The 15,096-nt window shown below is 37.5% G+C and overlaps 1 protein-coding gene across 5 annotated transcripts in view; it reads left to right on the forward strand.

Annotated features, from left to right (window-relative positions):
• LOC123522990 (polycystic kidney disease 1 like 1-like) overlaps positions 1–15,096 on the forward strand; it is a 247,879-nt gene that overhangs the window by 151,620 nt on the left and 81,163 nt on the right. For all 5 annotated transcript variants that reach the window (XM_053549432.1, XM_053549436.1, XM_053549433.1 and 2 more), the window contains one exon: positions 4,092–4,110. In XM_053549432.1, the coding sequence (XP_053405407.1) occupies positions 4,092–4,110 (19 nt within the window). The remainder of the gene's footprint in view (positions 1–4,091; positions 4,111–15,096) is intronic.

Below are 15,096 nucleotides of genomic sequence, written 5' to 3' on the forward strand. Positions count from 1 at the left end.
AAAACTGGGTCATGTGGAAAGAGGTGAGCGATTCAGGACCATCATGGTCCTCTTGTTTAGCTCTTGTGATCACGCAGCGTCTGTCGTCCGTCCGTGCGTAAACTTTTCCTTGTGACATCTCTAGAGGTCACATTTTTCATGGGATCTTTATGAAAATGGGTCAGAAAGTTCATTTTGGTAAATTCTAGGTCAAGTTCGAAACTGGGTCACGTGCCATCAGAAACTAGGTCAGTAGGTCTAAAAATAGAAAAACCTTGTGACCTCTCTAGAGGCCATAATTTTCAATGGATCTTCATGAAAATTGGTCAGAATGTTCACCTTGATGATATCTAGGTCAGGTTCGAAACTGGGTCACGTGCCTTCAAAAACTAGGTCAGTAGGTCTAAAAATAGGAAAACCTTGTGACCTCTCTAGAGGCCATATATTTCACAAGATCTTCATGAAAATTGGTCAGAACGTTTACCTTGATGATATCTAGGTCAGGTTCGAAACTGGGTCACGTGCCATCAAAAACTAGGTCAGTAGGTCAAATAATAGAAAAACCTTGTGACCTCTCTAAAGGCCATATTTTTCATGGGATCTGTATGAAAGTTGGTCTGATTGTTCATCTTGATGATATCTAGGTCAAGTTCTAAACTGGGTCACGTGCAGTCAAAAACTAGGTCAGTAGGTCTAAAAATAGAAAAACCTTGTGACCTCTCTAGAGGCCATATTTTTCATGAAATCTTCATGAAAATTGGTCAGAATGTTCAACTTGATGATATCTAGGTCAAGTTTGAAACTGGGTCAACGGGCGATCAAAAACTAGGTCAGTAGGTAAATAATAGAAAAACCTTTTGTGACCTCTCTAAGGCCATATTTTCCATGGGATCTGTATGAAAGTTGGTCTGAATGTTCATCTTGATGTTTCTAGGTCAGGTTCGAAAGTGGGTCACGTGCCATGAAAAACAGGTCAGTAGGTCAAATAAAGAAAACCTTGTGACCTCTCTAAAGGCCATATTTTTCAATGGATTTTCATGAAAGTTGGTCTGAATGTTCATTTTAATGATATCTAGGTCAAGTTCGAAACAGGGTCATGTGCGGTCAAAAACTAGGTCAGTAGGTCAAAAAAATAGAAAAACCTTGTGACCCCTTTATGGCCATACTTGTGAAAATTGGTCAGAATGTTCATCTTGATGATATCTAGGTCAAGTTCGAAACTGGGACACGTACTGTCAGAAAGTAGGTCAGTAGGTCAAATAATGAAAAAACGTTGTGACCTCTCTAGAGGCCATATTTTCATGGATCTGTATGAAATTTGGGTCTGAATGTTTATCTTGATGATATCTAGTCAGATTTGAAACTGGGTCAACCTGCGATCAAAACTAGGTCAGTAGGTCTTGAAATAAAAAAACCTTGTGACCTCTCTTAGGGGCCATACCCTTGAATGGATCTTCATGAAAATTGGTCAGAATGTTCACCTTGATGATATCTAGATCAGGTTTGAAACTGGGTCACGTGCCTTAAAAAACTAGGTCAATAGGTCAAATAATAGAAAAACCTTGTGACCTCTCTAGAGACCATATTTTTCAATGGATCTTCATGAAAATTGGTCAGAATTTTTATCTTGATAATATCTAGGTCAAGTTCAAAACTGGGTCACATGAGCTCAAAACTAGGTCACTATATCAAATAATAGAAAAAACGATGTCATACTCAAAACTGGATCATGTGGGAAGAGGTGAACGATTCAGGACCATCATGGTCCTTTTGTTTTTAGAAAGCTTGAGAAAATGCTCCAAATTCGTTAAATCGTGATCAAACCTTGAATTCGTGAGAATCACGGTTCAAGCGTCAGACTTGACAGGTATGGGTTAGTATATTTTCCTGTTCATGACTATAGTTCTTATAGAATACCTAGGGGTAGGGTATAACATGTACAGAGGCATTTTCTTTCTGGTCTGGTGCCAGTGATAAGTACAAAAAAATTAATTCATTAGAATTCTTTTCAACTGTTTATTTTGCAGCCTGAAGGGGAAGCATATAGTCACTGCTTCGTCCATCCATCTGTCCTGCATAATTTCTTCATTATCCATTTGAATGAGTGCATATTTCCGGGAGCATCCATCATTGGCTGCCTTTTACAATTTTGAAATGGGACATGAATATTATCTTCGTGTTCTGGCCGGATGATTTTGTACTGAATCCTAGATTCACAGAATGGAGTTATTATGTCTCCCACCACACTTGTGTGGGAGATATATTGATTTACTCCAGTGTGTGTCTGTCACAAAGCTTATCTGCACTCTAATTTGAACATTTCTCATCCGATCTTCACCAAACTTGACCAAAATGTGTTTGCCAGTAAGTGCTCAGCCAGGTTTGATAACTAGCCAAATCGGCCCAGGCACTTGGGAATTATGGTCGTTGACTTCCCAAAAAAGCTCAGATTTTCTTGCGCATTTTTGACCTCAAAACGGCGCCTATACTACTGTTGAAAGTAGTTTAGGGGTCCTTTTGGAGTCGAAAAAGGGCATGCACATGTGCTCTGAGTAAACAGTATATATAGACTGATTTGCTATTGAGATAATTAAGCAGTTGTGGGAGACATTTGCTATTCTCAAAAGCATCTCTAGTTGTTGTGATACGCCCGAAGGGACATATTATGTTATGATGCTGGTGTCCGTCCGTCTGTCCGTTAGCAATTTCGTGTCCGCTCTGTAACTCTTGAAACCCCTTGAAGATCCTTTAAGGAAACTTGACACAAATGTTCACTACACCGAGACGATGTGCAGAGTGCATGTTTTGGATGTCTCGCTTCAAGGTCAAGGTCACACTAAGGAGTGAAAGGTCATATCAGTTTGTTTCATGTCCGCACTGTAACTCTTGAACCCCTTGAAGGATTTCAAAGAAACTTGACACAAATGTTCACCACACTGAGGCGATGTGCAGAGCGCATGTTCCGGATGACTTGCTTTAAGGTCAAGGTCACACTTAAGGGTTAAAGGTCATATATGACTTTGCTTTGTGTATATTGCTCTGCATTGCAGTGCTCTTGTTTTTATTTGGCAGATCTCTTCTTTGTCCACTTACAATAATTTTTTTTAATTACTTCCCTTTTATGTTATTATAACTAGCTTATTTTGAAACTTTTTTTATTGTTGTCCGTAAGGAAAAACTGAGACCACTTTTCTGTGGTACAGCATGGATGGTACCTCCAATTTTTAGGTGTATTTTTACATACCTGTACCTGATGGGGATTTTTTTGTGGTCTTAGATTTGTTTTTTTTTGAAGTTTTCCTTTTGTTGTTCCAGTCCTTTGGGCTACAACAGTCAAGTTCTTTAAATTTTGCTCCCATTCTATGATGTAACCCTTCGAGCGTATATTGCCCCGCTTGGTGGAGCTCTTGTTTGATATTCAACAGTAGTAAATTTATTATAGTACAACTCTTGTCCAGAGTATTTCTCAGCAACCACTATTTATAGGAAGCTTATAAAGTTCTATCATGAGGAGATATGCATATTATCTTGTGTTTCAGTTGGATGATTTTTCACTGATTGATTGCTCTTTCCCTATTCAACAGTCCTAAATTTAAGAGCCATCATAGTCAGGAGTACTGTGAAATCATTAAATTTCGTTGACATGAAATTTCATGGCTTTTGTCAAAAAGGCAATTTCATGGGGATATGAATTTGTGGATTTTAACTTTTGAACATAAAATGAATGGGAATTTTACTTGTTTGTCGGGATTAAATTTCATGGATGACTCATCCACAGAATCCACGAAAATTAGTCCCCAACGAATATTAATGATTTCACTCCTGACTATGATGGCATTTTAGTTTAGGAATGTTGAATAACCAAAGGGCAACAAATTAGTGAAAAATCATCCAACTAAATCAGTGAAAAATTTCCAAGCTTTAGAGGTACTTTTTCAGGTCAAGGTCACCCTAGTTGTTATTAATGGTTTTTGAAAGCAAAAGCCTATATATTCTACATGTTTGTGACAGACAATAAGATTTGTTTGTAAACTGTTTTATTGTCATTCAGCAAAACCATTTTGAAAGCACTTTGCAACCAAAGTTCACAATTTCATTCTTGTTTTGTATAGATTTTAGCATTGGCATCAGGTAATATATGTTTCCAGTTCATTGTTATTTGATCAGCATTCAGTAATATTAGAAAGAATTTCTAGAATACATTGCCTCAGTTTTTGGATGTACAACCATCATAATTGTACTTTAAAACATCTCCACCTGTGGTAAAATTTCAGCAAAAATGAAATCATGATTGATAAAAGACATATATTTATGGAGTACTACCATAACATCCAGTTTATTTATCCCCCCGCCAAAGGCGAAGGGGATATTAGAAATGCTCTGTCCGTCCGTCCGTGTGTCCGCAACGATCTTTGTCCGGAGCATAACTCCAAAAGTACTGGAGGGATTTTCTTCAAACTTCATACACTGATAGAACACATTGGGAGGAAGTGCAGTGTGCAAGAACAATAACTCTACCTTGCCTATTTTTTGAGTTATTCCCCTTTATCATATTTTCTTAAAAAAATTTGTCCGGAGCATAACTCCAAAAGTACTCGAGGGATTTTCTTCAAACTTCATACACTGATAGAACACATTGGGAGGAAGTGCAGTGTGCAAGAATAATAACTCTACCTTGCCTATTTTTAGCTCACCTGAGCAATGCTCAGGTGAGTTTTTCTGATCGCTCGATGTCCGGCGTCCGTCGTCCGTCGTCTGTCGTCTGGCGTCTGTCGTCTGTCGTCCGTCGTCTGTCAACATTTAGCTTGTGTATGCGATAGAGGCTGTATTTTTCAATTAATCTTCATGAATATTGGTCAGAATGATAACCTTGATGAAATCTAGGCCGAGTTCGAAAATGGGTCATCTCGGGTCAAGAACTAGGTCACTAGGTCAAATCAAAGAAAAACCTTGTGTATGCGATAGAGACTGTATTTTTCATTTAATCTTCATGAATATTGGTCAGAATGATAACTTTGATGAAATCTAGGCCGAGTTCGAAAATGGGTCATCTCGGGTCAAAAACTAGGTCACTAGGTCAAATCAAAGAAAAACCTTGTGTATGCGATAGAGGTGGTATTTTTCAATTAATCTTCATGAATATTGGTCAGAATGATAACCTTGATGAAATCTAAGCCGAGTTCGAAAATGGGTCATCTGGGGTCAAAAACTAGGTCACTAGGTCAAATCAAAGAAAAACCTTGTGTATGCGATAGAGGCTGTATTTTTCAATTCTTCTTCATGAATATTGGTCAGAATGATAACCTTGATGAAATCTAGGCGAGTTCGAAAATGGGTCATCTCGGTCAAAAACTAGGTCACTAGGTCAAATCAAAGAAAAACCTTGTGTATGCGATAGAGGCTGTATTTTTCAATTGATCTTCATGAATTTTGGTCAGAATGATTGCCTTGATGAATCTAGGCCGAGTTCGAAAATGGGTCATCTCGGGTCAAAAACTAGGTCACTAGGTCAAATCAAAGAAAAACCTTGTGTATGCGATAGAGGCGGTATTTTTCAATTGATCTTCATGAATTTTGGTCAGAATGATTACCTTGATGAAATCTAGGCCGAGTTCGAAAATGGTCATCTGGGATCAAAAACTAGGTCACTAGGTCATATCACGTAAAAACCTTGTGTATGCGATAGAGGCTGTATTTTTCAATTGATCTTCATGAATTTTGGTCAGAATGATTGCCTTGATGAAATTTAGACCAAGTTCGAAAATGGGTCATCTGGGGTCAAAAACTAGGTCACTAGGTCAAATCAAAGAAAAACCTTGTGTATGCAATAGAGGCTGTATTTTTCAACTGATCTTCATGAAATTTAGCCAGAATGATTACCTTGATAAAATCTAGGCTGTTTTCGAAAATGGGTCATCTGGGGTCAAAAACTAGGTCACTAGGTCAAATCGAAGAAAAAACATTGTGTATGCAATAGAGGATGTATTTTTCAATTGATCTTCATGAAATTTGGTCAGAGTGATTGCCTTGATGAAAACTAGGTTGGTTTTGAATATGGGTTATCTGAGGTCAAAAACTAGGTCACTAGGTCAAATTAAAGAAAAATCTTGTGTATGCGATAGAGACTGTTTTTTTCAGTTGATATTTATGAAATTTGGTCAGGTTGATTGCCTTAATGAAATCTAGGTCGAATTTGAATATGGGTCATCTGAGGTCAAAAACTAGGTCACTTGGTCAAATCAAAGAAAAAACTTCTGTATGTGATAGAGGCTGTATTTTTCAGTTGATCTTCATGAATTTTGGTCAGAATGATTGCCTTGATAAAATCTAGGTCGAGTTTGAACATGGGTCATCTAGGGTCAAAAACTAGGTCATATCTAAGAAAATGCTTGTTTTATCGCAAGAGACCAATTTTTTGGTCCAATCTTAATGAAAATTGGTCAGAATATTTGTTTCCATGAAATCACTAGGTCAAACATGTTTTACACTGTAATGGAGTGTTTCTTAGGTGAGCGACCTAGGGCCATCTTGGCCCTCTTGTTTGAGTTATTCCCTTTTATCATATTTTCTTAAAACATTTTGTCCGGAGCATAACCCCAAAAGTACTGGAGGGATTTTCTTCAAACTTCATACACTGATAGAACACATTGGGAGGAAGTGCAGTGTGCAAGAACAATAACTCTACCTTGCCTATTTTTTGAGTTATTCCCCTTTATCATATTTTCTTAAAAAAATTTGTCCGGAGCATATCTTCTTCATGCATGGAGGGATTTTGATATATCTTGGCACAAATGTTTACCACCACGAGGCAGTGTCATGCGCAAGAACCAGGTCCCTAGGTCGAAGGTCAAGGTCACACTTAGAGGTCAAAGGATACAAGAATAAAAACCTTGTGCAGAGCATTTCTTCTTCATGCATCGAGGGATTTTGATATAACTTGGCACAAATGTTCACCACCACGAGACGGAGTGTCATGCGCAAGATCCAGGTCACTAGGCCTAAGGTCAAGGTCACACTTAGAGGCCAAAGGTCAGATACAAGAATGACTTTGTCCGAAGCATTTCTTCTTCATGCATGGAGGGATTTTGATGTAACTTGGCACAATTATACACCATCATGAGACGAAGTGTCATGCGCAGTTCCCTTCTTTAGAATTACTTCCCTTTATTGTTACTTTAAATAGCTTTTATTGTAACTTTTTCATTACTGGTTGTAGGGAAAAATTGAGACCACTTTTCTGTAGTACAACAAGCGTGCTAAATCCAATTTTGAGGTGTATTTTGACCAATCTCTACCTGATAAAGATTTTTGTGTGGACTTGAAATTTTTTTTTGTTTTTGTTTTTAAGATTAACTTCCCTTAGTTGTTACTATAAATAACTTATATTGTAACATTTTTATAATTGACCCTAGGGAAAAAACAAGACCACTTTTCTGTGGTACAACATAGATGTTACTCTCCAATTTTAGGTGTATTTTATTATATATAAGGTATCTCTACCTGGTAAGGAGTCTTTTTGTGGACTTTAAAAAACAAAAGACTTACAATGATTACTAAACAACCACAAAATTAACATTCCATTCCAAATACAGCTGCTAGAGTAAAGAAATTTGCTTTGACGGGCATATATTGTGACATTCTGGCACTCTTGTTCCCTGTTAGCTTTCCATTCCTTCTTTTTACAGTAGCCACATAGAAAAACATCATAGCTATACTGTTCATGAAAATTAATAAAATTTAGCAGTAAACCACCTCACTACTGACTTATTCTTTCTTCCACATCTTAAAACCTCTGATGCGGACCACAACTAAACGGTTCTTCAAAGCTTTCCCCAAAATTAATACTTTCAGACACTAACTTGCCAGGAACTTTAGCCTTCAATTATAATATGCCCGGCAGGGGGATTAGCCATGTCTAACATGGCTCTTGTTTTTATTGTGCTCCCTTCTCAGAAAGGGGTATATTCTTTTGCTCATGTTGATAAGTCTCGATCAGTATATCTGTCTTTGATGGTAAGCAACTTTGTTTCCATTCAGTAACTGGAGAATGCTTTCACATATGATTCGAAGACTTCAAAGGATGATTGTCTTTGGCCATTAAATGACTTATTGTTTCTGGAGTCTGTCCATTGTCACCTTGGGGCCTCCATGACTGAGCGGTTAAGGTCACTGACTTAGAATCACTTTCCCCCACTGATGTGAGTTGGTGGTTCTACCTTGCTTGTGATGAAATAATGCACAGAGGAGCACCTGGGGTTATGACCTCTACCATCAAAGCTAAGTCATCATATGACCTATACTTGTGTTGGTGTGGTGTTGAACCAAGGAAGAAGTACAACAAAAAGAATTGTCACCTTGACATGAAGAATGGTGTCTGATAAATAGCTGGAGAACATTTTGATCTTCATTGGTCAAACTTTATTGGATAATTGCATAATTATGGTAACAAGACTAACTTTACAGCTTTTGGTGGTCAGTATGTTAAAGGTCAAGGTGACCTTAAGACAAAAAGTGGTTTCTTGTCAGTAGCTGGAAAATATTTTGGCCATCAAATTGAATTGTGTAATGTCTATGATAAGTAGATTGCCTCTGTTGTTTTGAGGAGGTCAAGGTAAAGGGATCAGTGGCTTTGGAACTGAAAATGGTAAAGAATTTATGTGTGGAGAACACTTGGCTATCAAATTTTATATCATGGTTGTCTATAGTTAGAAGATAACCCAATTGTTAGCTCATCTGATTTTTTGAAAAAAAATGATGAGTTATTGTCATCACTTGAGCGGTTGTCGGCGTCGGCGTCGGCGTTGCCTGGTTAAGTTTTATGTTTAGGTCACCTTTTCTCCTAAACTATCAAAGCTATTGCTTTGAAACTTGGAATACTTGTTCACCATCATAAGCTGACCCTGTATAGCAAGAAACATAACTCCATCTTGCTTTTTGCAAGATTTATGGCCCCTTTTGTACTTAGAAAATATCAGATTTCTTGGTTAAGTTTTATGTTTAGGTCAACTTTTCTTCTAAACTATCAAAGCTATTGCTTTGAAACTTGGAATACTTGTTCACCATCATAAGCAGACCCTGTACATCAAGAAACATAACTCCATCTTGCTTTTTGCAAGATTTATTGCCCCTTTTGGACTTAGAAAATCAGTTTTCTTGGTTAAGTTTTATGTTTAGGTCAGCTTTTATCCTAAACTATCGAAGCTTGCTTTATAACTTGCAACACTTGTTCACCATCCTAAGTTGACCCTGTACAGCAAGAAACATAACTCCATCCTGCTTTTTGCAAGATTTATGGCCCCTTTTGGACTTAGAAAATATCAGATTTCTTGGTTAAGTTTTATGTTTAGGTCAACTTTTTCTCTTTAACTATCAAAGCTATTGCTTTGAAACTTGCAACACTTGTTCACCATCATAAGCTGACCCTGTACAGCAAGCAACATAACTCCATCCTGCTTTTTGCAATAATTATTGCCCTTTTTGGACTTAGAAAATAATTTTCTTGGTTGAGTATTATGTTTAAGTCAATTTTTCTCATAAACTATCAAAGCTATTGCTTTAAAACTTGCAACAGGTTTTCACCATCATAAGTGGACACTGAACATCAAGAAACATAACTCTAACCTGCTTTTTGCAAGAATGATGGCCCTTTTTAGACTTAGAAAATCATGGGTAGGACAATATTTCTATTACACAAAAAAAATCAGATGAGCGTCAGCACCCGCAAGGCGGTGCTCTTGTTTTTAGCTGTCCTATCAATTAGTGATTAGGGTGAGCGTTTGTGATCGTCCTTAGTCTGTCTGTTTGTCCATCCACAATTTCTTGTGAACCCGATAGAGACTACATTTTGCAATTGATTTTAATCAAACTTGCACACAAATTGTATTGGCATAATATCTCTGATCCTTTCAAAAACTGGCCAGATCCCTTCATAGGTTCAAGAGTTATGGCCCTTTAAAGTGTCAAAATTTGCTTTTTTGGCTTATGCAGCCATTAGAGTTCATTTATGGTTTAATTTGATACAAACTTGCAAAATATCTTAAAATAAAAATAATAGATCTTGGATTCCATAATTAATCTGCTGGGTCCAATCGTGGGTTCCTGAGTTATGGCCCGAGATTGACCCCAGAAAAAGCCAAAATTTCTTTATTTTTACCTTGTGAACATGATAGAAGTAATATTTTACATTCGATTTTAACCACACTTACTCAAAAGTTAAGTCAAAATAAGGTCTTGGTTCCTTCCAAAAATTGTCTAGATTCCATAGGTTCTAGAGTTACCATCCCTGAATGAGGCAAAATGCCCTTTCAGCCATATAGAGGTTTCATTTAAGCTTTGATTTGATAAAACTTGCATAGAATGTTTATCTTGATGATCTCTAGGCCAGGTTTGAAACTGGGTAATGTGGGCTCAAAAACTAGATCACAGGTCAAATTAAAGGAAAAGCTTGTTAACACCTTAGAGGCCACATTTATGATTTTATCTTCATGAAACTTGGTCAGAATGTTTATCTTGATGATTTCTATGCCAGTTTTAATATTGGATTGTGTGGGTTCAAAAACTAGGTCACCAGCTCAAATCAAAGGAAAAGCTTGTTAACACTTGGGGCCACATTTATGACCCTATCTTCATGAAACTTTGTCAGAATGTTTATCTTCATGATTCCTAGCCCATGTTTGACACTGGGTCATGTGGTTTAAAAAACTAGGTCACCACTCAAAAGAAAAGCTTGTTAACACTCTAGAGGCCATATTTATGACCCTATCTTCATGAAACTTGGAAAGAAATTGTTTAACATGAAGATTTGTAAGCCAAGTTCGAAAGTGGGTCAAAAACAAAGGTCATCGCTTAAAACAAAGGAAAAGCTTGTTAACACTGTATAAGCCACATTCATGATTCCTAGGCCAAGTTTAACAGGTGAGTGATAAAAGGTCATCAAGACCCTTTAGATTAGGTTATTAGTTCAAAAATCAATGTCACATCATTCTTAATAAAATTGCTCACCCAGTTAACTGAGACAGGCTATCCTCACAATGTATAGACTCTCTGTACGCCCAAACGGAAGTCGCCAATAACTAGGCGTTCACTTTCGTTTTTCAAATTTTTGGAAGCTGTCGGTAGTGAGTATTTTTTTGTTTTTCTTTGGCTATTTGAAATGAATATTCTTGTTGTATATATTTTTCAATGTATGATAAATGTCTCTGTAACAAACTGCCATTAAATAGACATTAACACATGAAATTAAAACGTATTCTCACCCAAAACCCAGCAGGTCAAAGCAAAAGACGATGCATTCAGGTAAAAATACCCATTATTTACGAACTGCGAGTGAAATACGTGTCAGAACCGCTTCTGAATGTTAAATTATAAATCCATGCAAATGAGTTTATACCTACAAATATGAATTTACAATCCTGAATAGTTTAAATACTGTTTAATTCAACATGCATCTGAATTATGCACTGACAGCCTACTCACAAAACTTTATATAAAACTGTTCCACTATTCGCCAAAACACTGTACGCCTATTCAATAAAGAAATGACGACGTGTTTGGGCTTGTAGGCTCTATACACTATACTTATTGAATTTATAAATATAAGTTTTGTATTGTATTTTACTTGCGACAGTGAAACAGTATTTATTGGTCTGTTTCACCAACGATGTCCTTGTCTTGGACAAGAAATAGAATCTGTGTACGTGTTTCCCTTAACATACCAGAAAAATATATATTTATTCCGCACAGCTTGACAGGACACTTTGTTTTGTTTTTTTTTCTTTGTATTTTCAGCTTGACTATTCGGGGAATAACGGTGCTATTCTACTCGCCCTGGTTTCGGTTAAAGTTAACTTTTTTGGCAACCTTTTTTTCTGTCACATATTTTTTTTTTTTTTTTTACTTTTGCTTATACTTTACTGTAACTTCACATAAACATTGTGCAAACAAAGCCTTTTTATGCAGGGACTGTCCATTATACCCAAGGTGAAGGTCACTCAAGGTGTTGTACCTGAAATTATTTTTTGAGTTTAAGCTCCGCCAACAGACGAACGCGCTGTCTACATGAAAACTTTGTACAATCAGAGTGTCCAAAACGAGTCCGCTCATCTATCTTCCAAGACGGTGGTTAGTTATACGTGTAAAACAACTGATGTAAACATTAGGAGCCAGGTCATTTTCATTTTGATTTGTAGCGATTACTGCAATAATTATTAATAACTGGATATTAGCTTCAATCTGCTTGATTTTGACTGATATCAGCGGTGATTTGGAGCCGGATATTAAAATAAACAGAAATTACCAATAACCGCGCCGATGGCAGCTGTTTCTTCTTTGATTGATGATAAAGTTCCCGAGGTAAAGTCCGAACAAGTATCTGAGATGCCGGAAGTGGATCAAACACTGAGTTGTGCCATGTAACGATTATTAGTGATTTATGTGTAAAGAATCTAGTCATTATTACAAAAAATAAATTCAAACACTATGCAGGTTAGAGTTTATTAGTACGCATTTACCAAATTGAATTAGTCGCGCGGCTGTGCCGTGCTAGACTAAATTAATTTGATAATTACTTACTAATAAACACTAACCTTTACGAAAAGTGGATTCGAAACTGCAGTAATAACATATAAACTGATCCGTGACTGTTACGAAAACGAAAGAAATTATAACTATTACTTTTTAACTGTTGGTTATCATAAAACAAGGTCAAATTATTGAAATATATGAATGAAAAGAAGTTTTGAATAGGCGTACAGTTTTTCGACTAAGCGTTCAGTCCGGATTTTAGAAATTGCGATTAGTGGGTCAGTAATGTATCGACTAGTGGGGCAGTGTAATCGGCATATATGTCTCAGAAAATCACATTTTCCTAAAAACGCATTTGTTACCATAGAGCCATGCTAATATTTATCGATGCGTAAGATATTTATCTACCAAGTAGCAAAGGTTTCAATTCTTTGCAAAAGTCCAAGATACATGTATTTCAAAGAATTGATAGTTTCATTACAAAATCGAAGAAATACCCACACTTTATTTGACTTGAAATGAAGTATATTAAGAGTTTTAATAGGCGTGTTTGGTATCTACGTAAACAGTAGCTCTTAAACAATACGTAGATTAAAAATACACTTACTTTATGCGATATTAACGAAATAAACAATGAAAATCCAAGCCATCCGCGACAGCAAAAATTTGTGTTTTGATTTCTGAACGCCTAGTTTTTGGCGACTTCCGGTTGGGCGTACAGAGTCTATACACTGTGATCCTGGGGCATACATGTTTTTCAAACAACTCTTATTTGACCTGTGAAGAATGTCTAGTATTGAATATATATAAACCATCCGCCCTTGGTTGTTAATTCTAAGTGGTTTCTCACTTAAGCTCTTTTTATGCCCCCGAAGGGAGGCGTATTAGTTTTCAACTGTCCGTCCGTTAGTTTGTTCGTTCGTTTGTTCATTTGTTCGTTAGTCACAACGTTAACTTTTTGCATGAAGGCACTTTACTCGCGAGCCACTGCACCCATGACCTTCAAACTTCACCTGCTGATAGTACTTATTGAGTACACCACCCCTACTGACTTTGGGGTCACCAGGTCAAAGGTCAAGGTCACAGGGGCCAACGTTAACTTTTTGCATGAAGGCACTTTACTCGCGAACCACTTCACCCAGCACCTTCAAACTTCACGTGCTGATAGTACTTATTGAGTACACCACCCCTACTGACTTTGGGGTCACCAGGTCAAAGGTCAAGGTCACAGGGGCAAACGTTAACTTTTTGCATGAAGGCACTTTACTCGCGAACCACTACACCCAGGACCTTCGATCTTCACGTGCTGATAGTACTTATTGAGTACACCACCCCTACTGACTTTGGGGTCACCAGGTCAAAGGTCAAGGTCACATGGGCCAACGTTAACTTTCTGCATGAAGGCACTTTACTCGCGAACCACTGCACCCAGGACCTTCAAACTTCACATGCTGATAGTACTTATTGAATACACCACCTCTACTGACTTTGGGGTCACCAGGTCAAAGGTCAAGGTCACAGGGGCCAACGTTAACTTTTTGCATGAAGGCACTTTACTCGCGAACCACTGCACCCAGGACCTTCAAACTTCACATGCTGATAGTACTTATTGAGTACACTACCCCTACTGACTTTGGGGTCACCAGGTCAAAGGTCAAGATCACAGGGGCCAACGTTAAATTTTTGCATGAAAGGCACTTTACTCTCGAACCACTGCACCCAGGACCTTCAAACTTCTCTTGCTGATAGTACTTATTGAGTACACTACCCCTACTGACTTTGGGGTCACCAGGTCAAAGGTCAAAGTCACAGGGGCCAACGTTAACTTTTTGCATGAAGGCACTTTACTCGCGAACCACTGCACCCAGGACCTTCAAACTTTACATGCTGATAGTACTTTATGAGTGCACCAACCCTACTGACTTTGGGGTCACCAGGTCAAAGGTCAAGGTCACAGGGGCCAACGTTAACTTTTTGCCTGAAGGCACTTTACTCGGGAACCACTTCACCCAGGACCTTCAAACTTCACATGCTGATAGTACTTATTGAGTACACCACCCCTACTGACTTTGGGGTCACCAGGTCAAAGGTCAAGGTGCTGCGGGGGCATTTGTCACCATTAGTGACAGCTCTTGTTTGAATGTTTAAGTTTGAATTTTATGCTTATATGTTTAAGTTAACTAATTCTTATGCTTTTATTTGAATTCTATGCTTATATATGTTTGAATATCAGTTTTGCTTTATCTGAAATGTTTTTCCTACAACTTGTAATTCAGTAGAAAATTAGAAATAGCTGAAGCTTATAAATATAAACTGCATATATTTTTTACTTGATTTTTTAAAGCATGATAAATGAGTATAACCTAGGTGCTGTAAACAAGAAAACAAGGTCACCAATGTGGTCACAAAATTATCTCTCTTTGTTATAAATAACCACATATTAGGTCAGAGACCACCACTTCAAAAAAGTACAGGGAACCAACTGGGATTAGGCCTAAAAAAAAAATTCTTTATTTCCGGCTCCAAAAAATTAGGGTAGGTAGGTCGGATTTTTTATGCCCCTGAAGGGAGGCATATTAGTTTTCAACCGTCCGT

The sequence above is a fragment of the Mercenaria mercenaria genome, chromosome 8 (genome assembly GCF_021730395.1).
Source record: "Mercenaria mercenaria strain notata chromosome 8, MADL_Memer_1, whole genome shotgun sequence".
Classification (NCBI taxonomy): Eukaryota; Metazoa; Mollusca; class Bivalvia; order Venerida; family Veneridae; genus Mercenaria; species Mercenaria mercenaria.